The 27,604-nt window shown below is 39.2% G+C and overlaps 1 protein-coding gene across 1 annotated transcript in view; it reads left to right on the top strand.

The window, feature by feature from the left end:
- Window positions 1-10,995, top strand: part of LOC122803803 (mediator of RNA polymerase II transcription subunit 6-like) — a 215,148-nt gene extending 204,153 nt beyond the window's left edge. The window contains exon 5 of the mRNA XM_044073488.1: window positions 10,690-10,995. Coding sequence (XP_043929423.1) covers window positions 10,690-10,823 — 134 coding nt within the window. The 3' untranslated portion in view covers window positions 10,824-10,995. The remainder of the gene's footprint in view (window positions 1-10,689) is intronic.
- Window positions 10,996-27,604: the final 16,609 nt, after the last annotated feature.

The raw sequence follows: 27,604 nt of genomic DNA, 5'->3' as shown, positions 1-27,604 counted from the left end.
AATATCTTAATAACTCTATCCTGCAAAAAACATCTGTCTTGGTGGATGGTCTCCCCTCAAGTCCATCAAGGCAGACCATTTACTCCTCCCCCCGGTCGCCACGGTCACATTGGACGCCTCCCTGATCGGGTGGGGGGGCATTTTCAGGGCAGGACAGTCTATGGCACATGGCAACCTTTCAAATGCCACTTGCACATAAATGTCCTGGAGATGAGAGCAGTGCTTTTGACGTTGCAAGCCCTCCAAGACTCTCTTCCCCTATGGGCTATTGCAATTCAAATGGACAATATGTCCGTAGTATGGTATATCAACAAGCAGGGCGGAACCAAATCCTATCCCCTGTGTCGAGAAGCACTCAGACTCTGGCAATGGGCAATCTTTTCTCAGCGGTTTCTGATAGCAACGCATATCCCCGGGAAGTCCGTCATAGCGGACAGGCTGAGCAGAGCTATTCTCATGCCCCACGAGTGGTCTCTCAAGCAATCGGTGATGGAGGAAATTTTTCGGAAGTGGGGGTTTCCTTGCTGCGATCTTTTTGCAACACCACAAAACAGCAAGTGCCTCGACTTCTTCACTCTCTTCCCCCTTCCAGGCCATCCCCCGAGAGACGCTGTAGTCCACGATTGGCCTCGGGGACTTCTATACGCCTTTCCCCCTTTCCATTAATCACACAGATAATTCAGAAAGCTACTGCCTTGGGGCGTGGCCAAGGATGAACACAGGATAGCAGCAGATTTCTTCAGCTCCACCAATTTCATTACATTGACAGGAATTAATTACTTAAAAAATTAATTCTTGAAGTAATTTTCTTTCTAAATATGTTTGTTTTATATAGTTCTTGAACTATATCTAAAAAAGAAAGGAAATCTTAATAATATTCCTGTCAGAAATTACTTTGGAAATTTTCCTGTCAGTTTATCAGTCTGAAATGAGTTCCAGTAAGACAAATTCTCAAGACTCCAGCATCAAGAAAGAACTTCAGTCTCTGATAATTATAGTCCAGCAACTTACTGCTAAGATGGATAAAATGGATACTAAAATAGACACTTTCATAGAAAAACTAAAAACAAATAGACTTGTTACATATGGACCTGCAACAACAGAAGATCCAGATGACAGGCATAGAAGAAGCTGTGAATGACATGGAAAATAGAATACAAGAAGAGGAAATCAACATTGAGTTTCTGCTGAAACAAAATACACATTTACAAAGCTGGATGACCTGGAAAATAGATCTAGGCGCAATAACATTAGGATTTTTGGACTGCCAGAAAATATTGAAGGTAACAATATTACTTCTTTTTAACAACATGGCTCCCTAAAACTTTAGATTTACCAGAAGCATTCTCTTTTGGTATCGAAAGAACACATAGATCTATAGCTAATACTAACTCTAACAAAAACTATCCTAGATCAGTTATAGTTAGATTTCTATCATCTTTTGATAGAGATGGTTCTTAAATCTGCTTGGGCTAAAGCTCCTGTTAAGATTAATGAAACAACTGTGCTTTGACAATGACTATTCTTCCATGGTATTAGCTAAAAGAAAAGTTTTTTTGCCACTAATAAGGGAGCTTAAAAAAGCACAGTTTAAAACATACCTTCTGTTTCCTGCCAAGCTTAAAATCTTCCTTCCTGATGGTCCTAAAATTTTCGATGACTTAGACTCTGCTTTACTGTTTATCAAAAAATAAGATTTTGGAAAAAATAGAAGAAATGGAATGGGCGAGTCCTTCGTTAAAGAGACTGGCAACTGAAACTTCGTGGAAGACTTCAGAGAAGAAGAGACTAAAAAACAAATGATTTGTACTATGTTTTTTTTTCTCTCTCATCATTTTATTTTATTATTAATCTTTTTAAATATAGTTCCTGCATTTCCAAGAAGCAACAAATATTTTGAAAAGATTTAATCAAAGTTATTCTCTGTGTGCAAAGAAATGTTTTGTTTCATAACTAGTCAAAATATCTGGAGATTTAATGGCAAGCTGTGATTTAACTTGTTTCTCTTTCTGAAGAGGAAAATAAGGTCAGTAATTTGATACATTTTTTTTTCCTTTAAAAGTTTATATGTTCTTCAAATGCTATTCCTAATTATACTTTCTTGATTACACTGCTTATGCTTGTTTGTAAATAATCTGTCATGCTTTAACCAATAATAATTAGAACTAAATAATAGTAAATAATATGTTTTATTTTTAACTCTGATAATATAAACAGTAACATTCTATTGTATATACTTCTTATAGCTTTCTCTTACATTTTTTTTATTTCTGCCTTACACCCTTTTACTTTCTACTCTCTTTTCTTTTCTTTATTAATATATAGAAATGTTTTTGATCATATAGACACAGTAAATAATAAGATTTGCATAGGAGTTGAGTTGGGACAAAAATGTTGAGTTTTGTTACTTATTAATAATTTTGGGCTTGATTTCACTTACATAGAGTCTGTAATAACCTGTAGAATGCATTGTGAAGGTTTTGTCATGTTTAGATGCATTTACACTGCTAAATGAATGTTTGTCACTAGTTTTAATAAGTTTCCGCCAAAATGTTGAGAGACAATCTGGGATGTGGGCTGTCTCATGCACAGTGTCCATGAGCTACTTCAAAAGCTTCAACTCTCAGAATTCTCACAGAGAAGCTGAAAGCAGCTAGTCTCAACTTTGACCTAGATATCACACTGACACATCACAGATACAGGAATGACACTACCTAATTATACTTTCTTGATTACACTGCTTATGCTTGTTTGTAAATAATCTGTCATGCTTTAACTAATAATAATTAGAACTAAATAATAGTAAATATGTTTTATTTTTAACTCTATTAATATAAACAGTAAGTAATATTCTATTGTATATACTTCTTATAGCTTTCTCTTACATTTTTTTATTTCTGCCTTACACCTTTTACTTTCTACTCTCTTTCTTTTCTTTATTAATATATAGAAATACTTTTGATCATATAGACACAGTAAATAATAAGATTCATAGAGTTGAGTTGGGACAAAAATGTTGAGTTTTGTTACTTGTTAATAATTTTGGGCTTGATTTCACTTACGTAGAGTCTGTAATACCCTGTAGAATGCATTGTGAAGGTTTTGTCATGTTTAGATGCATTTACACTGCTAAATGAATGTTTGACACTAGTTTGTAATAAGTTTCCGCCAAAATGTTAAGAGAGACAATCTGGGATGTGGGCTGTCTCATGCACAGTGTCCATGAGCTACTTCAAAAGCTTCAACTCTCAGAATTCTCACAGAGAAGCTGAAAGCAGCTGGTCTCACCTTTGACCTAGATATCACACTGACACATCACAGATACAGGAATAGCAGATTAATAATCTGTGTTAAAAACCTATGTCCCAAACATATACATTACTATAACTCATTTAATTCATCTGATTGACAAGCATAAATAATTTTATAACTCTATACTGGAAGAAATTGTCATGTGATATATTTTAAAGCAGTAGTATAGCATGTTTGTAAAATCTGGTTACTAAAATGTGTTTGCTGTGCATTATTTTGTATAAAGCAGACAGATTTATTGAAGGGACAGCAATGTAAGATGGTGCTCAGTAAAGATACAACTCAGTGAGATCATATATATATATATATATATATATATATATATGTGTGTGTGTGTGTGTATGTGTGTGTGTATGTGTGTGTGTATGTGTGTGTGTGTATGTGTGTGTGTGTGTGTGTGTGTGTGTGTGTGTGTGTGTGTGTGTGTGTGTGTGTGTGTGTGTATATATATATATATATATATATATATATATATATGTATATGTGTGTGTGTGTGTGTGTGTGTATGTATATATATATATATATATATATATATATATATATATATATGTGTGTGTGTGTTTGTGTGTGTGTGTGTATGTAGATATGTATATAAATGTTTCTGAGAATCTGCTTGACTATGAAGTATGATTTATAACAATTTCTATGAATACAATATTTTATTCTATTGGCAATAATGAGTTTGAGTAAATGCTCATATACAAGCAATTCAAGGTTTTTTGGAAGCTGTTAACTGTATTTTCATGACAGAAAATAGATGCATCCTAATATATGTAATGTCTGAATCATATTAGCCAAAGTTTTTGATTTAAATGAATGTTAGAACTTATTTTTCTCTCCTCTTGATTTCTAACATCAAGATTATTTGAATGCTATTTGCATACAAGTGTTTTATATTACATGGATGTATATAGTAGTTTTTAAAAAAAAAAAAAGGTTTATTTTAGTTTATATGATGCTGTTTTACCAAATGTGTAGTCTTGTCTTGCTAGATAATTGAATTGAAAACTGTTAACTTCAGTTAAATATAACTAGTATTAAATTGATAAGGTGGTAGCTGACTGCTGCTTAGGGTAGGGGTTAACTTGAGTGGTAAATACTACTCTAAGTTGGAGTTTACAACTCCAGGCTGGATGCAAGGTTTAATCCTTACATTATTTTCACTTGTTCATTGTTATTTGTATATAGTTTTGACATCCACAATATATTTTGTACATTCATTGTCACTACAAACAAAATTGAATCCTATAGAAATCCCATAAGAGATTCAATAAATACAGCTATATTTAAAGGTACACCTAAAGGAGGAGATGTAACATTACTTATCTTGTTATTTGTTATTTTGATCATAAGATTCTTAAGTTTTAAAATGCCAAATGACATCTTTAAAAGGAATTTCTTTAAACATTAATGGATTGAATAATCCATGTAAAAGGGCAAGCCTAATAAGATACATTAATTTACACAAGGCCAACTTAGTCTTCCTACAAGAAACCCATCTCTTGAAAAAGATATTGATAAACTAGCCACAAACAAATATACAGTATTGGTTAGTTCAGAGCACACTCAGAAAAAGAGGAGTGGCTATTTTATGGAATAAAAGTATGCCCATTCCTAAAACCATTAAGTCTTATCAGGATGACAAAGGAATGTTTTGTATGGTTACAATACAAATTAATGGGAAGACTTACACTTTAATTAATGTATATTGGATACCTGGAATTGGTATTAATACAGTGAAACATCATCTTGATAAGATCATATCATTCTCTATAGGAGATATTATTTTAGCTGGTGACTTTAATTGTATACTACATGAAAGTGATACTACCACTATAGGAAAGAGAAGAATTACATCTAATGCAAAACATTTAAAGGATTTTGCTAATTCTTATCATTTGAATGATATTAATAATCAGATAGATTCAAAATCATTACCATGCACCTTTTTTCTAACAGATACAAAACTTATTCAAAAATAGATAGGGTCTTTATTTCTAACCAGATGGTAACAGATTTAATTAATTCCAAAATCATTTCATGTCCTATATCTGATCATAATTCAATTGTTTTGAATTCATGATAAAAATACTCATAATGTTCAGATCAAAAGGATACCAGCATACTTAACTCAACTAAAAGACTATAAAGAATATATACTTTCAGAAGTAAAACCTTTTTTAGACATAAATAACACTCCTGAAGTCTCCATTGTTTATGTTTGGGATGCCTTAAAATCATATCTATATGGACAAAGTATCAGATGGTATAATAATAAAAGGAAATCTTGGGATAAGGAATTGTTAGATATTCAAAGTAAATTAGACTCTTATAAACATAATAATAAAGAAAATATTATGGACAAGAAAGTTATTGAAGAAATAAACAAACTAAATGAGAAATACAAAGAAATTTTAACTCATAAAGTTAAAATAACTTTAGAGAAATACAAGTTTTTGTCTTATTCAGTAAGCCCCAAATACTTACATAGACTTAAAAATAAAACAAAAAGGTTGAATAAACAAAACCATATCAAAGAAATCTTTTCTCCAAGGAAAAAGAAGAATGTTTCTAGTATACCAGAAACACTAGATGAATTTAGAAATCACTTTCACAAAATTAACCATAATAATATTAACATGGAACCTAAAGATAAAATAAAGGAGTTTATAACCACAAATATGAATAAAAAGCTTAATAAACAAGAGATTAAACTATTGGACAAGAGTATTTCATATACAGAAGTTATTACACAAATAAATAAGCTTAAATCAAACAAAGCACCGGGTAATGATGGTATTATACCAGAGATATATAAAATCCTTTCTAAAAATACATATTCATTAATACATAAGTTTTTATTTTGGCCCAAACTGAGTTAATAACCCCCATCTTGGCAATATACATTTATTTCGCCAATTTTAAAACCTAATAAAGATCCAACTAGATGTTCTTCATATCGGCCCATCTCATTACTTAATGTTGATTATAAAATGTTTATGAATATCTTTGCTGATAGATTGAAGACAATCATTCGGCATTATAGATATAGATCAGACAGGCCTCATTGTAAATAGAAATACTTTTGATAATATAAGAAGAACTTTAACATTAATAGATTTTGCAAATAGGAAAAGAAAGATTTAACACTTATTAGTCTTGATATAAGTTCAGCATTTGATTCAGTAAGTTGGGACTATCTGTTTACCTTAATGAAGTGCACAAACTTCTCGGATGCATTTGTAAATCTAATTGAACATTTATACAAAGGAACGTATATTAAGCTAGGAACATGTGTTTCACAAAAAATACCCATTCTTAAAGGTACAAAACAAGGATGTCCACTTTCTCCACTATTATTCACTTTAGTAATGGAGCCTTGGGCTAATTTGATCAGAAACAGTACTGACATAGAGGGTTTTGAAATAGATGAAAATACAACATCCAAAATTCAACTTTTTGCAGATGATGTTCTAATTACATCAGCAGGATCTAACTCTTCTATACAGTCTCTATTTGACAACATGATGAATTTTAAAAGTATTTCTGGTTTAATATTCAATGAAGAAAAAACTAAAATACTACCTATATATACACGAAAAATATTCTCATTAGTGATTTTACTAAATATGTACCCAATTCAGGTCAAATAACTTATTTAGGTATAATACTATCTAAAGATATTAAATCTATTATATATAATAATTATAATACCTGTTTTCTTAATATACAAAATCTTTTAATACCTGGAATAATATGTTTTTACTATGGAGGAGAGACTTACAATTATTAAAATGATAATATTCCCAAGATTTTATACTTAATACAATCAATAATACTTCCACCTACAAAATAATTATCAAGAAACTGAACACACTAATGTTAAATTTCTTATGGGCACCTAATAGACCTAGGATTGCATTAAAGAAACATACTAATAGCTGGTCTCAAGGGGTATTTCTTTTCCAGACTTTAATTTATATACTATCTCTTCTATTGTAAAAGTTATTACTTTATTAATAGATCAGTCATATGTCACAAAATGGAAAGATTATTGGGAGCTAATTAGTATACACTTCATGAAAATCTCCTTAACACATAAAAATATGATTGTAAATAACTCCATGTTATGGTTACTAAAGGAATTTTGTACTTCACCTATTACACCTAAACATATGGTTTGTTACCCATTAAATATTATTATTAGTTATCGTAACTTTATATTCATGCACCCTAAGTATAGGGAATGGAATTTTATTGTATTTCCTATAATGTATACTCAAGGTATGCTTTTGTCATCTACTTCTGAAGGAACTCATTTAGCTATAGATAATGATCTAAAGTACTGGTATCAGTTGATATCTGATAATAAAGTTAAAAATCTAGATTTCTTAAAACAAGAATTTGATCTAAGAGAAACTTGCTGGTTAGAGGTTCAGACCTTTAGACAACATCTCATTAATAAAATAGATTTAATGTCTATAACTGTTAAAGAATCTATTCCAACACTGATTGATTACTTGATATTAAATTTACAACATAAAGTTTCTGATAAAGGTAAACTTTCATACATACATAAAGTTATCAGACAAGAAACTTTTACAGTGTAGATTCATACTGGAATTATTTCACTTCTATTAATGGGGACCCACCAAATCAACTAGATAAACAATATATATTGGAATCTGCTTATAGAACTACGTCTTCCATTGTCTGGAGACTTTATACATGGAAATTTTACATAGATCTTTTTATACACCTTTGATGATGAATAAAATAAATAATAAAGATAATCTATGTAAGAGATGTAATGTAGAAATTAATGCTGACTGGGCTCATATGTTTTATGACTGTATAAAATTGAAAGAATACTGGAAGTCAATTAATGAATTTTGCAGGCTCTTTTTACAGATAATTTCATTATTTCTAAATCTCTTATATTATTCAACACACCTGTACCTCAAAGTGTTAAAAAGGTTAAGCTTCCCTTGTTATGGTCTATTCTAGCAGTGGCTAGGAAAATAATAACTAGAAATTGGATTTCAGATACACCTCCTTCGTTCAATGAATTTAAAAATGTTATGAATATAGTGTGCCATATGGAAATAAACACAATTAGGACTAGAACAAACAGAAAAACATCTTATTTTATTGTATGGGATAATTTACAAAATTTGTTAAAAAAATTTTAATTTCAATAGCATGGTATTTTAGTTTAATTAATTGATCTGATTGTAGTGGATGTCTTTGTAAATACTTTAGTTGTTTTGTTGAATATTATAATAATACCTATTTTTAATTACTTGTATAAAATTGTTATGATATTTCTCTTATATGTTAAAGCAATAAACCTGTTTTGAAAAAAAAGAAAGCTACTGCCTTGAGAGCCAAGATGATTTTCATTGCCCCTTATTGGCCTCGACAAATATGGTTCCCGTTCCTGCATCGTTATCTTCTGGAGCGGCCTTGGCATCTGGATCCAGTGCCAGATCTTTTGGCCCATCAGTCAGGGCAGCTGCACCAATCCCTCCAATCACTCAACCTCACAGCTTGGTTGCTCCACTTCCGTCCCTAGCCAGGCTTCTAATGATTTCAAATTCTGTCCAGGATATTATCGTAGCTTCCCTTAAGTCTTCCACCAGAAGGATCTATGCTAGTAATTGGCAACGTTTTTCCTTCTGGGCAAAGGCTAGGAATATAGATCCCTTCACTGCTCCAATACACTCTGTCTTAGATTTCCTGGCTGAAATTTTTCATTCAGGATCTTCATCCTCCACAGTAAAAGTTCAGTTAGCAGCCATTTCAAATTTTCACATAGGCCTGTCGAACTCCAGCATCATGTCCCATAAGCTTTGCAAGGCATTCCTCAGAGGTATCTTTTTACTCAAGCCCCCGATCAAAGACCCCCCACCACAGTGGGATTTAAACTTAGTTTTAACATCCTTGATTCTTCCTCCATTTGAACCTGCGGCTTCCTGTTCATTGAAGTTACTTTCCTGGAAGACACTCTTCCTAGTCGTCATTACATCTGCTAGGAGAGAGTATCTGAACTTCATGCCCTTTGCATTCGTCCTCCTTATTTAGTTTTCCACAAAGACAGAGTTTTTCTAAGAACTAACCCATCTTTTTTACCCAAGGTGGCTTCTCAGACAAATTTAAATCAATCTATTGATCTTCCAGTTTTCTTCCCTAATCATTCGAACAGGGCAGAGCAAAATCTGCATTGCGTGGACGTTCATCGTCAGCTCTGCTACTATCTGGACAGAAATAAACAAATCAGGAAATCTGATCAACTCTTTTTGTCTTATGCAGAAAGTAGAAAGGGCCTTCCGGTATCCAAAGTAACCCTGTCTAGGTGGCTGTCTTCTGTGACTACCTGTATTTATCAACTCAGAGGTAAAGAATTGCCTTCTAGGCCAAGAGCCCATTCAACCAGAGCATTAGCTACATCAGCAGCTTTTCAAGCTAGATTGCTAATAGACACTATCTGTGCGGCAGCCACATGGGCCTCTCCTCATACCTTTGTTACACATTACAAATTGGACATGGCCTCCAGAAACAGGGCAAATTTTGGTTCCACCGTTCTCAAGAGTCTGTTCCAATGAGCCACCCAGGATGAAGGTGCTAGGGACGCGGTCCCATCCAGCAAGAATGAAGGCGAGATTGACAACATTGAGAAGTTATGTACCTACCATAACGTTCCATGTTAGTTGTCTTCTCTCGCCTTCTTTCTTGCGTCCCGCCCACCATCAACCTAGCCTGGACAGACCGAAAGGATTTTCCCTTCTTCTAATGGACCTTATCTTGCACTATTTCAAGCCCAAACAGGTGGTCCTGGGATAGCTACGGCTTCAGATAGTGACATTTGGGGAGTTCTCCTTTCTCCTCCTCCACCTGAGTGGGGAGACTGAATTGGCTATTGTTTTGTCAGCTACCAAACGAGATCTGGGTAGTTACCGCCTAGCATAATGGGATAATAGGGTTGCCTCGAGCCGGTAAAATTAGCTCTCGAGCTTTAGTATAGGCAGAGTCGGAGCCGAGGTTCGGCTCCAAACCCATCCAGCAAAAAAGGCGAGAGAAGACAACTAACATGGAACGTTATGGTAGGTACATAACTTCTCATTTTCACATTTCAGGAAGTGCTGGAATAAGTGCTGAAGTTAATGTGGTTTATGAAGCTTCTGGTAATTGGTTTTGTGTCTGTGGATACTCAAACCAGACAGTGTTGTAATTCCAGAAAGGCCTTGGTATGCACCTTGAGCTTTAATTTGAAATGGCTCCTAGTTTAATGTTGTAATGTTCTTTTTGCAAGTGCAATATATTCTAGTATGTTGTTAATATGCATATTTGTTTTATTTTTTTTCTCTTCAACTCTAGTGGAGCAAATAAAGAAAGAAACTGTTGAACCAGTTCCTGAAACTATCAAACAGGAACCAAAGGATGCTACTAAGCCCCCCAAAGAAAGCAGTGGAGCAAAAGGCCCTCCAGAGAAGAAGATGAGAGTGCAGTAAAATGTTGTGGACTCTCTTGTGTGCTGTTCAGTGCAGTACTGCCTGACCTAATTAAAATACAATGGTTTACATCAGCCTAGAAGATCTTTACCTAAAACTTGGGTGGATGTACTTGGTTTCTGTTTGGAATTATATTTGCAGATAAATGATCATTTATTACTGCTCTGCTGCAGATTCTAAGTAGTTCTTTGTACAAGATTTACTTTTCTGTGGTTATTGACTGTAAGCGCTGACTCAGCACCTGTGATCAATATCTTAACTGTTGTTGCACAAACCAGGTAAACCCAGTATTCTTATGGAAAAGCTGAACTGTTCACCTTCAACAAAACTCAGTGACACGTTTAAAGCCAGTATTACTTGTGGTCACAGGTCTTACAGCTAGCTTTTGTCGTCGTTACTATTTTTGTGAAGACCTTTGGGACTTCAGAGCATCACTGTCTATGCCAGTTCATGTAAGATTTTACCAACACCCATTTTTTTTACACCAGTAGGGGAGGGATGAAGCCCCAAGATTCAAAGATATTTGAGAAAAAGGTGGAGCAGTTTTTTTTTCCATCTTTTTCCTTCTGTTCTTTCCATCCAAAATCCCTTCAGGTTCTGTCTGGAGTTGTCATATTTAGTATGATAGTGGCTAGATAAAAGCTTTGAATCTCTGTCCATAAAGCAGCTGCCTTTTCCATTGTGAGACGTTGTGGCAGCACGACTTGCCAAGAATCTTTGTTGGTTAGTTTTGGCATGCCATATTTAGCTTGTAAGATCTGCCTCTAGCCTCTGTTCTGTGGAAGGATCATATCAGTGAAATCATTTCAGACTTGCTGGTACTGTATCTAAAATGTACAGAAGCCTTGAGTGTAATAGGAAATTCCTGTGAGCTGTGTTGTGTTCTGTCCTGCCCAACTGTTTTCTTCTAGCATGAGAGAGATAATGTGGCATCTTGGTTTCAGCCTGCTGCCTTTCTGTGCTCCAGGTGTGGCTCCTTTACACTTTTAACTGTATTCACGGAGCTGTTCCCAGTTGTAATGATGCACAGCAGACCATGTGCTTGCAGGGTCAAGACTTGTGCTAATCGTGGTACACTTGTCTCATACTGAGATGCCTGGATGAACAGCATCATTTTTTTCTTTCTGAAGGTGCAGATTTTGTGGGTTGCTTTACCACATCAGTCATGATAGCAGACAGCCAAAATGCTATTCTGGAGAAACTGCATTCCAGGATAGAAGAGGCCATTGTCATTGTTGGTCTTTGTTCTGGGGACCTTTATTTTTAGTAAGCAAACAAAAAAGTAAGTAAACGGAAGGTGACATTTCAGGAGTTAGCCTGTTCTTTTTCTTGGGGGCATGTGATTTTTGACATTTTTGAAACTAAGTAGGGTCTGTTCAGAAACAGCAGTTTCCTGTTTTTCTGTCACAGGACTGAGTAGTTTGTAGACCACACACACTAGTCACGTCATTTAATTTTAGGTAGAAAGTTTTAAGCAGAAGCATTGCTAGGGTGTGGCAAAGGGAGCGGTTGTCCATATGCAAGGTGTTAGGCACCCTAGGTTCATATGTGTTTACTGGAAAATGACCACAAGGGCCATTTTAAGCCTAACCATGCATTCCAAATCTCTGACCAGTTCTGATACCCTTGATAAGTGTAAGCATGAGCCTGGGAGATGAACCATTTACAGGTTACCTGTGTCCATTAGAGACATAGGTGCCAAACCAGGGGTGAATTTCCGGTTTCCCATCCAATTGTCCAAGCTGCTCTTGAATTGGGTTACGGAGGAACTCTGCTTCACATAGATGGTGAGCCTGTCTCATAGACAGTCAGGGATACATACCTATCTCTCCAGCAGGTCCTATTTATATCACAGGCAAGGTTTAAGTCTTTAGAATGGGTAATTCTGGTGCAGTTTGTTTTGTGGATATGTAAGATGTCTATCAGAGTGGGGTCTCACAATGCCCTGTGTGCCAGGCATAGGTCTCCCCTCAAAAGCCTGTAGGAGACAGAATACAGGGATAGGGCCCTGAGGCGGTCTGCATAGCACATCTTACTTATGGCCTGTATTCTTTTAGTGAGGAACCTCTGCGGACATTCCACTTGTTTGGATATGCCTGTTTAGGTACATACCAAAGTGGGCGTTGTACTCTGTGATAGGTCTGATGAATGTCGAATACAGTGGAACAATGACTTCCTTGGACTTGGATGCAAACCTTTGTTTATAAGTTGACCAACAGAGAATGATTTCTTGACCACTGCAGACACGTAATGATCAAAGTCAAGATTACTATCTGCATGTGTCTGTAAGCCTCTGACTTCTGGGTCAACTCTAAGGGGTGTGTTGTCAGTATGATAGTTACCAGGGATGGATGACTTCCCAAAGGATACTATTATGCATTTCTTGACATTTAGTTTTAGTCCATGGCTCTGACACCAGTTGTTTGTCTGTTTCAGCCTCTCCTGGAGAACATTTGTGTCAGTGTGAGGTTCAATGACAGCTCCTAATTTGCAATCATCTGCAAATTTAGTCAGCCAGAGACCACTAACATTGGCCTTGACTTCTGAGAAGTAAATGCCAAAAAGGAACGCTCCAAGGACTGATCCCTGAGGGACTCCACTTCTGACTGGCCTCTTTGTAGAGGTGGACTCCCCAATTCTAACTTCCTGGGTCCTGTCTGTGAGCCAGTTGGCTGTACACCGGATGACACAGGGTTTGTACCTCACCTTTTGAGTTTGTCAACCGTGCCAGAGTGGGGTATTGTCAAAAGCCTTGGCTAGGTCAAGGTAGGCAATGTGAATGATTTTGCCGTCATCCATTGCTTTGGTGACCTTCTCAAAGAAGTCCACCAGGTTGAGTAGGCATGATTTGCCCTTGATGAAACCAAACTGGGTTGGGTCTAGTGTCTGGAGGTTTACTATATTTTTTCTGATCATCTCCATGATAATTCTTTCCATGGCATTACATACAAAACTAGTGAGACTTATGGGTCTGCAGTTTCCAGGATCTGTAGATGGCCCACCTTTGTGCAGAGGGATGACTCTTGCCTTTCTCCATTCATGAGGCATGAAGCCTGATCGGAGGCTGCAGTTAAATAGTAATTCCAGAGGGTTCCTATCAGATGACTGAAGACGCATATAAGCCAATTCTTTCCCTGGGAAAGAAGTTGCTTGGCCGCTTCTGCACTTTGCCCCTCAATTCAGAGTCTAAGAGTGCAGATGATCTGGCAGTCCTTGAGAGAGGTTAGGAGGCCCAGGTTGGAGAGCAGACTTTTTCCTCCCTAACCTTGGCAACTTTATAGCAAGTTTCTGTAACAAAATGAGTTAATTTTATCTGGTGAATGAGCGCCATGCAGGAGAGAAGGAAAAGATTGTCCTAATGATATTTCATTTACAAGGAGAGAACCAGACCAGGATCACCAAATCATTAAAGAGACCTACCCTTTTTTTTTTGCTCCCCTACTTTGCACATATTGAGGGAAAATGGACCTGGATGCTGCCTAGGTGAGGAATGCCACATCAGGGAATGGACTTTTTTTTTCGCTTCCCAACTTAGGGAGTTGAGGGATGCTGGATCAGCAGCACTGGCACTAAATAAGCCAGCTATAGTTGGGCGGGTTTCCTAATGGTTAAGGTGTTTGCCTTACAAACAAGGTGCAGGGTTTGAGTCTTACAGGGGATAATTGGCTAGGCTTAAAATGACTTGCAAGGGCATTTAGCCTAGTACTAACCTATGAACCTATAGCTTTGGTATTTGTGAGATTTTCTGTCATGTGTTTGAATTCATGCCTTTCCAGTCTCTAATCTGCTGGTAAGCTGATTCCTTTCTCAGGGCTCCGGTTCTGCATCCTTCCTCTCAAGGAAGGATATTCCTAGAGACTGAGGCAGGATCTCCTCACCTCAGAAGCTTAACTTGATGAGACCTCTTCTGTGTTTTTTTATATATTCTAATTCATTCTCAACTATCTCAGTCTTACATTTCTTCATTTCATTTGGAGGTGGAGGGAGTATCAGAACCCCATTTCATTGCTGAATGGCTTCCATCACATAAAAATAGGGGTGGCAGCTTGGCAACAGGTGATAACATTGGCTGAAAACTGAATTTGTGCTACTGGTTTCTATCCTTCTCTGGTTTGAGAGTACAAATCACGATCACCAGCATTTTTTAATGCACCTTCTGTATGTGATATGGCAGACTCTGGCTTTGCCATCAGCTATCCCCAATCACCTCGAATTGTGCTGTCTGATCATAGTTCATAGGTGTGTACTAGGCTAATGGCTCTGGGGCCTTTGCAAGCCTAGCCATAGGATTACCCTGGCATCGTGCCATCCGACCTTAGTTCCCAGTGCCTCTGTCGAGTAGAGCCACTGGAGTTATCCCCGGGGTGAATTTTCTATTTCCCATTCACTCATTAAGATTTCTCTTTTAGACTGTCAGCGAGGAGCTCTACTTGACATGTATGGGAAGTCTATTCCATGGCACGGGCAGTCTTTGGGTTATGAACCTGTCCTTGCCAGTATGTTCTGTTGATTGTGGAGCATATGGTGCAGAGGGATTGGGATTTCTTTAGATGTAGCATTTCTAACAGCTGGGTCAGACATGGCTTTGTAAGTCTAGCAGAGATTGCCTCTAAGTAGGCGATATAAGACAGAGAATAGTTTTTTTGAGTCTGTCGATGTAGGACAAGTGTTAAGGCCTATTATCCTCTTTGTGAGGTACTTTTGTGGCCTCTCCAGTTGTTGTAGGTGTCTAGTGAGGTACATGCCAAATGGGGCACTGTGCTCGATGATTAGCTTAATGAGGGAAGAGTAGAGGGAGACAATGACCTCTTTCTTCCTGGATGCAAACCCTTAGTAATGAGATGTGCCACATAGAAGGACTTTTTTACCACAATGGCAATGTGGTGATTTAAAAGAGGTTGCTGTCAACCTATGTTCCCAAATTTCTTATAACGCCTTCTGTGTTCAGTGTACTACCATCAGTGTGGTAATTCATGGGAACAGGGTTTTTCCCCAAAAAGGATGACTGCACATTTTTTGGCATTGAGCTTAAGGTCATGGTTCTGACACCAGTCGTTAGGCTCAGTGAAGCCATTCTGTAGGATGTCAACATCACTTGGGGAGTTGATAACAGCTCCCAACTTGCAGTCACCTGCAATCTTTGTCAGCCAGAGTCCCTTTGTGTTGGCCTGGACTTCAGAGAAGTAGATACCAAACAGGAGAGGACCCAGGACCGAACCCTGTGGAACTCCACTTGTGACTAGCTGGCAGTCTGACTTGGAGTCAGCTACTTTCACACTGTGGGTTCTGTCTGTGAGCCAGTTTGCAACCCACCTAGTGATATAGGGGTTGATGCCTAGCTTAGTGAGTTTTTCTGTGATTCCTGAGAGGGGAATGGTATCAAAGGCCTTGGCCAGATCGAGGTTGGCTGTATGAACCACCTTGCCTTCATCCACAGCTCTGGTGACTGACTCAAAGAAGTCGACCAAGTTGAGCAGGCATGATCTACCCTTCACAAAACCAAACTGTGTGGGATCCAGAGTTTGGAAATTTCCTATATCCTTGTTTATTAGGTCCATGATGATGCGTTTCATAGCTTTGCATATCAGAATCGTCAGGGTAATGGGACGATAGTTCTCAGGGTCTGTAGTCGCTCCTCCTTTGTGGAGAGGGATGACTGTAGCAGTTCGCCATTCAGTAGGGGCAAAGCCTGAGGTGAGGCTGTGATTGAACAGCCACTTCACTCTGTAGTTCATGTTGAACACAGCCAGGGATATTGTCAGGTGCCATAGAAGCTGTATTCTTGGCCTTAGACAGTGCTGTTTTAACCTGTGCAGCAGTAATACTGGGTGTCTGGCAGTCTACTGATATTGTGATTGGTCCTTTGGGGGTAGAGGGGTAAAGTTGGCACTGAATCTGTCGGCCAGTATATTGGCAATGTCTGTTGGCTTTCTATAGGAGGTACCATTGTGCAGTAGCTCAGAGCAAATCTGGGTATCGCCATGGAGATGCACAGTCATTCTTTCCCAGCTGTCATAAAGTATCAACTGTTTATTTTCAACACTCAGTGTTCACATATTCAGAGCATATATTAATCTTTTAAAAGTTCCTTACTCAGGAGTTGGTTTGCCACCTTTTGTTGTGGTGAAAACCAGACTTGGGTCATGCCCTTCCGCTTAATATAACCCTGCCCAGTTTCCACCCAGTTTGTGACATCACTGCTGTGTTTTCCATTCGGTTGTTTTGCTATGCTTTTTGTAAAAAAAAAAAAAAAAAAGCATAAGCATAGCAAATCCACAGATTTCACAAACTTCGATAGTCTGTTACAGAATACCGGAGTTTTTACAGTGTTTTCCAGACTGCAGGACAATCAGTTTGATTTCCAGATAGTCTAGAAAAAAACAGATGGGTGGCAACGGTACTGCTGAAGATGTTCATATTCTCCTCACACCTCTGCATTTCTAGATATTTCATATCCAAAACATGAGATGCCATGAATTGCTCTCTACTGAAAATCATGTTGTGATGCTACCTTTTCACTGTGCCAGACATTACTGTCATATTGCCGGTCCAACTTGAAGTTTTCATCTGTTGTCCCAGTGTTGTGGCTGAATATTTATTGGTGATATTATTGACTTATGTGGACAGGAAGCTTTTTTGAAGGAATGCTACGAAGCAGGTTGTACTTTACTGTATGAGCAGGAGCATTGTTTATAATTTTTATCCTTAGAAATGTGTGTGTATCATGCATACATACAAGTATTTATAGCTTTTTTAAATTGTATTAAATAAGTAAAAAAAATAAAATATTTTTATGGTGTTATAACTTATTCATTCTCCATTTACCTGCTTAATCCATTTTGTGGCTCAGGGGGACCAGAGCCTATTTTCGCACTGAGTAGGTGCATGGCAAAGGAATTAATCCTGGATAGGATGTCAGTCTGTTGCAGGATATACACACAGTCTCCAGCTTATGGCATGAACACCTATTAATTTGAATCTGTGTCTTGGAATGTGGGAGAAAAATGTATAATTTGTGGAAACCCATGGAGACCCTGCAGAAAGGCACACAACTAAGGACTGAATTGAAAATCCAAGGAGTGAGTCAACCTCAGTACCACTGTGCCCACCCTGCTGTTAAATTCAAATGGTTATCCTTGTTCATTCCATACTTTGTTGTTAAAGGTTGTCTTGCACCTGGCCTCTGTGAAGTGTGGGTTGATCTAAAACAGAAAAAAAAAAAAAAAGATCAGTGAGCACCACCAACGAAGCAGTAACTTTTTATTGAACAACACAAACTAAGCACTTTTGTCGTGAAAATAAACATGTAGTTCCATAAAAAGTTGCTGCTTTGTTGGTGGTGCTCATTGATCCTTTTGGGGGTTTTTTGTTTCGGTTTTGAGTATTTTTTAATTCTTTTGTGGATGGGTTGGTGATCTATTTATGATCCCATTAGGAAACCATGGACTGCAGCTCTTTGCTGCAGTAATGCAGTATGATTTTGGTCTGAGCTGTTCCTTTGTTTGCTTCAGCTTTTTTGGCTCAAACAGTTTTATCCATCTTTAGGTAGTCCTGACACAGCAGACTGAACCCTAAGTAGAGTTCAGCATCTTAACCTCAAGCACTATCCCCCATAAGGAGTCACTCTTCTAACATAGTAGTTGTTTTTGGTGCAAAAGCAGAGGACAATCATAACTCCAGTAGTCTAGGGCCTCTGGTTTCCTCCCTGCCCTTATATGACAAATTAGTGTCACTGTATTGGAGCAGGACATTATTGCTGTGCTTTGGGGCATTCTTCTGAAGAAATGTCTGGAGTACCATTGAACCTTTTCACCCATTTAAGTGGTGGTTGAGCATACAGTGATTGTTCGTATCCATTCTCTTTTGTGAACATAGAAGATGTCCTTGTAGTTATTTCTGGTTTCCATCAGGATGACTATGCTGTTGCAACTGCTTAATCCCTTCAGGAAGATTGAGCATAAGTGTAGCTTGTGATCTTATCATCCATAGCAATTCCTCTTCATCTTACGTATTCCTGTCACCAGTGAAAGAAACAGATATGTAATATGTGATCCTGTAATCCTGTGTCATGCCTCCTTTGCAACAGCTGCTTACACATTTCTTCTGCAAGAGAAAGTGAGCGATGGTAGTACCTATGATCCTGGCATCCCTTCCCATCTCTCCTATTGCATCCATTTCATGTATATTCCTACCAGTGTGTATCAGCAGCAGATGTTCGTCGTGTTTCACTGCTGCAGTCACTACACTTGGGTTATCCTGCCATCAGGCGGTCCCGCAGTTGGCCAGAATTCCAAAGTCTTGGTCCGACGTCAGTTGCTGTCACTTCTTCCCTGACGTCAGTGCACCAGGGGTATATAAGATGCAGCCGACGCCATTTTCTTAAGTATTTCTTGCCGCGCGGTGCCCGAAGCAAAAGCAGTTCGCAAGTGCCAGTTGGCCGACTCCTGAGATTTTCAATTCAAATTTCAGAACCGAAGTCTTCAATAAAGCTAAGTACCCCATTGGGGAAACTTTTTCTTGCCTCAGACCGATGTCAGTAAAAGTTAATAATTGTATTTCTTGTGGGAAGCAAATACCTCATAAGGATTTTCATTCTTACTGTATTCCATACCTAGGCCCAGACCACGACGTCACTAGTTGTCGGTTTTGTGCTAGATTTAACAAGCACACTATTAAATGTCGGTTTGACTTTGCTCAATTATACCATGCCGTCGGAACAACCAACGACCGGAATACACAAAAAATGCAAAGACAAGGATAAGGACAGGCATCCGAGGCCCAAAACTGATGATGAAGCCTCTTCTAGGCCAGTCGCCGGTTCTCAGTGAGGCGCTTTCGCAGCCCCTGACACCCGCTACCTCAGAGCCACAGGCCGCCTCCGACTCCCACGTGGAGAAGTCTAGGCCTCTGGACACTCAAGGTATTTGGCCTACTGAAATTAACCCCTCAGATGGGTCCAGAGCCGCTGAGCAGGCATCGGCTTCTGAGGGTGTTTTCAGACCTTCCCAGCTTACCATCAAAACTACAGCCAAGTCTAAAACTCCATTAAAGACAAAGAAGCAGGAGGTTGTACTACTTTGTTATCCTTAGAGCATTGTTTATAATTTTTATCCTTAGAAATGTGTGTGTATTATGCATACATGTGATATAACAAGTGTTTATAGCTTTTTTTAAATTGTATTGAATAAGTAAAAAAAATAAAATATTTTTATGGTGTTATAACTTATTCATTCTCCATTTACCTGCTTAATCCATTTTGTGGCTCAGGGGGACCAGAGCCTATTTTTGCACTGAGTAGGTGCATGGCAAAGGAATTAATCCTGGATAGGATGTCAGTCTGTTGCAGGATATACACACAGTCTCCAGCTTATGGCATGAACACCTATTAATTTGAATCTGTGTCTTGGAATGTGGGAGAAAAATGTATCATTTGTGGAAACCCATGGAGACCCTGCAGAAAGGCACACAACTAAGGACTGAATTGAAAATCCAAGGAGTGAGTCAACCTCAGTACCACTGTGCCCACCCTGCTGTTAAATTCAAATGGTTATCCTTATTCATTCCATACTTTGTTGTTAAAGGTTGTCTTGCACCTGGCCTCCGTGAAGTGTGGGTTGATCTAAAACAGAAAAAAAAAAAAAAAATCAGTGAGCACCACCAACGAAGCAGTAACTTTTTATTGAACAACACAAACTAAGCACTTTTGTCATGAAAATAAACATGTAGTTCCATAAAAGGTTGATGCTTTGTTGGTGGTGTTCATTGATCCTTTCGGGGTTTTTTTTGTTTCGGTTTTTAGTATTTTTTAATTCTTTTGTGGATGGGTTGGTGATCTATTTATGATCCCATTAGGAAACCATGGACTGCAGTTCTTTGCTGCAGTAATGCAGTATGATTTTGGTCTGAGCTGTTCCTTTGTTTGCTTCAGCTTTTTTGGCTCAAACAGTTTTATCCATCTTTAGGTAGGCCTGACACAGCAGACTGAAGTAGAGTTCAGCATCTTAACCTCAAGCACTATATCCCCCCAGAAGAAGTCACTCTTCTAACATTGTAGTTGTTTTTGGTTGAAAAGCGGAGGACAATCATAACTTAATTAGTCTAGGGCCTCTGGTTTCCTCCCTGCCCTTACATGACAAATTAGTGTCATTGTATTGGAACAGGACATTATGGCTGTGCTTTGGGGCATTCTTCTAAAGAAATGTCTGGATTACCATTGAACATTTTCACCCAGTTAAGTGGTGGTTGAGCCGTACAGTGATTGTTCGTATCCATTCTCTTTTGTGAACATAGAATGTGTCCTTGTAGTTATTTCTGGTTTCCATCAGAATGAGTATGCTGTTGCAACTGCTTAATCCCTTCAGGAAGATTGAGCGTAACTGTAGCCTGTGATCCTATCATCCATAGCAATTCCTCTTCCTCTTGCATATTCCTGTCACCAGTGAAAGAAACAGATATGTAATATGTGATCCTGTAATCCTGTGTCATGTCTCCTTTGCAACAGCTGCTTACACATTTCTTCTGCAAGAGAAAGTGAACGATGGTAGTACCTATGATCCTGGCATCCCTGTCCATCTCTCCTATTGTATCCATTTCATGAATATTCCTGCCAGTGTGTATCAGCAGCAGATGTTCATCGTGTTTCACTGCTGCAGTCACTACACTTGGGTTATCCTGCCGTCAGGCGGTCCCGCAGTTGGCCAGAATTCCAAAGTCTTGGTCCGGCGTCAGTTGCTGTCGCTTCTTCCCTGACGTCAGTGCGCCAGGGGTATATAAGATGCAGCCGACGCCATTTTCTTAAGTCTTTCTTGCCGCGCGGTGCCTGAAGCAAAAGCAGTTCGCAAGTGCCAGTTGGCCGACTCCTGAGATTTTCAACAAATTTCAGAACCAAAGTCTTCAATAAAGCTAAGTACCCCGTTGGGGAAACTTTTTCTTGCCTCAGACTGATGTCAGTAAAAGTTAATAATTGTATTTCTTGTGGGAAGCAAATACCTCATAAGGATTTTCATTCTTACTGTATTCCATACCTAGGCCCAGACCATGACGTCACTAGTTGTCGGTTTTGTGCTAGATTTAACAAGCGCACTATTAAATGTCGGTTTGACTTTGCTCAATTATACCATGCCGTCTGAACAACCAACGTCCGGAATACACAAAAAACGCAAAGACAAGGATAAGAACAGGCATCAGAGGCCCAAAACTGATGATGAAGCCTCTTCTAGGCCAGTCGCCGGTTCTCAGTGAGGCGCTTTCGCAGCCCCTGACACCCGCTACCTCAGAGCCACAGGCCGCCTCCGACTCCCACATGGAGAAGTCTAGGCCTCTGGAAACTCAAGGTATTTGGCCTACTGAAATTAACCCCTCAGATGGGTCCAGAGCCGCTGAGCAGGCATCGGCTTCTGAGGGTGTTTTCAGACCTTCCCAGCTTACCATCAAAACTACAGCCAAGTCTAAAACTCCATTAAAGACAAAGAAGCAAGTACAGCATTCACCTGGACAGGCCTCCATGCCTAAAAAACAGATGCTCAAAATGGCCGAAGACTTAATTACTCTGATCAGGGGTTCCCATCCCCCTCCTGATAAAAGGCCTAGGCAGGATACAGACTATGATTCCACTGACCAGGTTTCCATTTCTTCTGATTCCTCTTCAGACCAAGGATACTCTTTACCCCCCCCCCCATGAGGATTCTGATGCTGAAGAATCAATTTCTTCAGCCTCTCCTCCTGAGGATTACTCTTTTTGGGGAAACTTTACATACCATGAAGGGAGCATTTTCATTGGGAGGGCCAGGATTACTCAGAATCCAAGAAAAGGCTCGGAGACTTTCTTTTATTGCCTCAGCACAGGCCCCTTGCTATTCTGCCAGTGTTAGATATTGTGGATGATGTGTTCTCTGAATCCAGTTTAAATCCTGATTCTTTGCCCCCTGCTCCAGTCAAGCCAGACAGGTACTACAGAGTCCCTGACTCTCACAAATTTCTTTATAAAAACCCTGTTGCTGACCCAGAAACTATTTCCCAGGGTCCCAAAGGGCTAAAGGCTTCCACAGCTAAAAATCCAGTTCCCTCTGACAGGGATTCTAGAGCATTAGACAGATGGGGGGGGAAAAGTTTACACTTCTGCAACTTTAGCAGTGAGGGCTTTAAATTGCCAGTTTCACATGCTTAAAAACCAACAATATTTAATGTCTCTGTTAAAACAGAAAATGCTTACAAGTTCAGAACATCCTGACTATAAGGAAATGCAGGATTTATTGCATGCAGCTGAACAAGTGAGAAAACATACTCTGCAATGTGGTTTTGATTGATTAGAGGCTTCTTGTAGAGCAGCAGTTACAGGATCTGTGATTTGAAGGTATGCTTGGTTAAAAGAACAAGGTTTACCTGATCATGTTAAGGCAAAATTATTGGATGCTCCTTTACAGCAGGATATTTTGTTTGGTGTTACGGCAGAAGAGGTATTAAAGAAAATGGAGGATCAAGCAAAATCTATGCAAACAGTGAAGGATTTCTTACAGGTACAGCCACCTCGATTTTGAAGAAATTGGCCTTCAAAAATTGGTCCTTTCCAGTGTCAGACAGACCACAAAGAGGCAAATACAGACGCCCAAGAGGCAGATCTCAGCCCCAAGGCTCTTACAGACCACGACAGTGGGGTGCTTCAACCCCAAAAGGAGGGGAAGACAAGTCCCAACCTTATAGGAAACAGTCCCAATGACTTTCCCCTTCAAATGCCAAGCACTTACCTTTTGGCAGCTCCATTAGGGGGAAAACTAGCACTTTTTTCACAAAATTGGCATATAATCACCCAAGACAAATGGGTTCTGAATATTGTGTCTCAAGATTACAGATTCCACTTTCACACTCTACCAAGCCTAAAAGAAATGCCAGACCTGCCACAAAATCAATGGGCAGAGGCACAAAAACAAATTACAGCCCTCTTGGACATGAGAGCTATTCAAAAAGTGCCACAACAGGAACAAGGACAAGGAGTTTACTCAAGACTTTTCCTGGTCCCCAGAAAGGACGAAGCCTGGAGACCCATACTGGACCTTTCTATTCTAAATACTTACCTGGATGTTCCGAAATTCAAAATGTTGACACTACAGCAGCTTCTTCCCATGCTGGGCAAGAAGGCTTGGCTTGTTACGTTGGACCTCAAAGATGCATACCTGCATGTTTCTATCAGACAAAATTGCAGAAGATACCTCAGATTCATAGCTGGTTCAATGCATTACCAGTTCTCTGCACTGCCCTTTGGCTTATCTACTGTGCCCAGGGTCTTCACAAAATGCCTGGCACCAGTAATTGCATTTTGCAGACAAAAAGGAATTCAAATATATCCATACTTGGACGACTGCCTTATTCAAGCAGAGAGCAAGGACATGGCATTTGTAAAAAGATTGCTAATTTGCCTAGGGTACACAGTAAATGAAAAGGAAGTCAAAACTAGTGCCCTCACAAGATATAATATTCCTGGGTGCCAGCTTAAATACAATGACCCAGATGGCTTATCTCACGCCAGACAAGCAAGGACAACAGACTCAGTACTTTCAATTGATGACCACAAAAACCCAACTCCCTGCTATTAAAATTCTGCAGGCCTTTGGGTTCGTGGAATCCTGCATACTACTAATACCATATGCCAGACTGCATATGAGGAAATTATAATGGTACCTAAAAAGTGTTTGGACTCAACACTGTCACAGTTTGGAGCATTAATACCACTTATTCCCTGCCTACAACAGGAGTTTCGATGGTGGGCACAGGCATGTCACCACAACAAGGGACAGCCTTTCATTCTACCCACAGCCGGGCAGACACTAACAACAGATGCTTCGGATTACACCTGGAGAGCACACACGGCAGGAAAATGTATTCAGGGCAAGTGGGCCGCAGACCAAATGCATCTTCACATCAATTAAAAAGAGATGCCAGCTGTACAAAATGCCCTAACCGCTTTCAAGGACCTTCTGCATCCAGGACAACTATTACTAAAGACAGACAACACCACAGTTATGTGGTACATAAACAAGCAAGGGGGCACTCATTCTTATCCCCTCTGCAGACAAGCCATGACCTTGTGGAACACAGCTCTAACCTGTCAAGTTCATCTGCAAGCATAATTCCTGCCAGGAAAGAAAAATACCCTGGCAGACGACTTAAGAAGAAACATCATGGATCCTCACGAGTGGAAATTAAATCCACAAGTATTCCGCATGATAACACAAAAATGGCGGAGCCCAAGACATAGATCGTTTTGCCTCCCCAATGAATTGCCAACTACAGAAATTCTGCACAAGGACTTACCACACACAAGCATGGAAGGTGGATGCTCTCTCGTTCAGCGGGAAAAGCCTAAAAGTTTATGCCTTCCCACCACTGCCTCTTCTTTCAAGGGTACTCCTAAAAGCCAGACAAGAAAAGCCAAAAAGATCCTGATTGCTCCAGACTGGCCACGCCAGCACTGGTACCCAATCTTAAAGAACTTAGCTCAAGGCCCACCTTGGATTTTACCTCAAATTCCACATATTCTGACTCAACAAAACAATCGGATCCTGCACAGCCAGTTCAAAACCTTAAACCTGGCTGCATGGCAAATTCCTTAGTCAAGCAGACAACACCTCTCTCTAAAGCTGTTATGGATGTCATTTTGGAGGCCAGGAGGCCTAGCACCAGGAAATCCTATTCTGAAAAGTAGAAGAGATTCTGTGCCTGGAACCAGGCTCAAAGCTTTGATCCTCTTTTCCCAAATATTCCTTCGATATTACAATACTTAACTGAGATGCTGGACAAAGGCCTATCCTTTTCATCCATTAAGATCCACGCCTCTGCCATCTCGGCTCATTACAACACAGATCCTCCTATTTTCTCTCATCCATTGCTAAAACAGTACCTCAGAGGGGCCAAAAACATAAGACCGCCCCGGAGAGCACCAACACCAACGTGGCACCTCAATTTTGTCTTGGAAAAACTAACTTTACCTCCTTTTGAGCCAGCCAATTCAGCAGAATTAAAATGCGTCATGGAAAACTGCTCTGCTTCTGGCAATAACCTCAGCACGAAGAGTCTCAAAGTTACAGGCACTAATGGCAGTGGAGCCTTTCATCATTTTTCACCACGACAGGGTTTCTTTAAGAACAAACCCTTCATTTATGCCAAAGGTGGTATCCAGTGTGACTCTTAACCAAACTATTCACTTGCCAACTTTTTATCCAAACCCCCAGAATAAAGGGGAGAGACGTCTGCATTCATTGGACATACACAGACAGTTACATTTCTACTTGGACAAAACAAAAGCCTTCAGGAAAACTGAACAATTGTTTGTAGCATATGCTGCAGGATCACAGGGAAAGGCTATTTCAAAGCAGACCATTTCAAAGTGGATAGGACACTGTATCCATTTCTGCTACACACAGCATGGGAAAACTGTACCTAGCAACATTAGGCCACATTCCACTAGGGCAACAGCCACTTCAACTGCCTACCTTAGAGGAGTACCTACCAAAGATATCTTGGAAGCTGCAACTTGGAGTTCAGTGCACACCTTTACCAAACATCACTTGCCTCTTTATTCTAAATCCAGAGCTGGCTTTGCCAATGCTGTGCTGCAGGGCCTCATAGCCACCCCAAATCCTTTATAGAACCAGCCACCCTACCTCAGCTTTGGGATTCAACCCAAGTGTAATGACTGCAGCAGTGAAACACGATGAACATAGTACAGTTTTGTACCTGCCATAAATGTAGATGTTCGAGTGTATTCACTGCTGCAGTCCAGGTTACTCTCCCCCCACCCCCTCTTTCTTAGCTGGGACTTATCTGTACCTTTCTACCCTATACTACCTATGTGGTGTATTTGCTGGTAACTGAAGGTGTTGGTTTTACCTTTTTATGTATGTTTTATTAGCAATATGTATTGCCTACCTATTTGGGGACACCTGACATCTGGGGCAAGAAAAACTGAAGAAAATGGCATCAGCTGCATCTTATATACCCCTGGCGCACTGACATCAGGGAAGAAGCGACAGCAACCGACGCCGGACCAAGACTTTGGAACTCTGGCCAACTGAGGGACCGCCTGACGGCAGGATAACCCAAGTGTAATGACTGCAGCAGTGAATACACTAGAATATCTACATTTATGGTAGGTACAAAACTGTACTTTGTAGAACGTGCAGTTCTGTCATACCTGGCTTTGTCATCTGCTGCACCAAATACTCACACACTGTCCTTCTACTACAGAACCAGAGCAGTAGTGGAAATTTAAAATTATTGGTGCCCGCTATACAGTGATATATCTGAGTGTAGAGCCCTCACTGCAGCAACAGGGCAAATACTACAGGTATTAGTACTGTTTGGAAAAAAAGAGCATTAACAAATAAAAACCCAGCAACTCAAGCACACAGCAAAATAAAAGTCTGACGAAAGGCTTGGTCAGGAGCAATTCGAGTAAAAGCAGTGAGTAACCATGGAGAATAAGATGTGTGGTAAGCAACAGCTTTTGTTCTTTCTTCGCAAACAGAACTTCATCAGACCATGTAGCTTTACAAACAAAATTCTTAATCAGTGTGATGCTTTTGGTTATATTAATTCAAATCATCCAATCAAAGATACGAAGAGTCTTCAGACTTCAAGACATAGTACATACAAATAAATACCAAAACAGCCTTTAAAATAGTGAATATATATTAAAACAATGTCAAAACAAATTTAAAGCAATTAAAAAAAAAACATTTAATAATGATAGATTCATTTAACCCAGAGAATTTATTGGCTTCAAGTCT

Source organism: Protopterus annectens, chromosome 6.part0 (genome assembly GCF_019279795.1).
Source record: "Protopterus annectens isolate FY-2018-M chromosome 6.part0, PAN1.0, whole genome shotgun sequence".
Taxonomy (NCBI): Eukaryota; Metazoa; Chordata; order Ceratodontiformes; family Protopteridae; genus Protopterus; species Protopterus annectens.
This window is presented reverse-complemented; position numbering and strand designations above follow the sequence as displayed.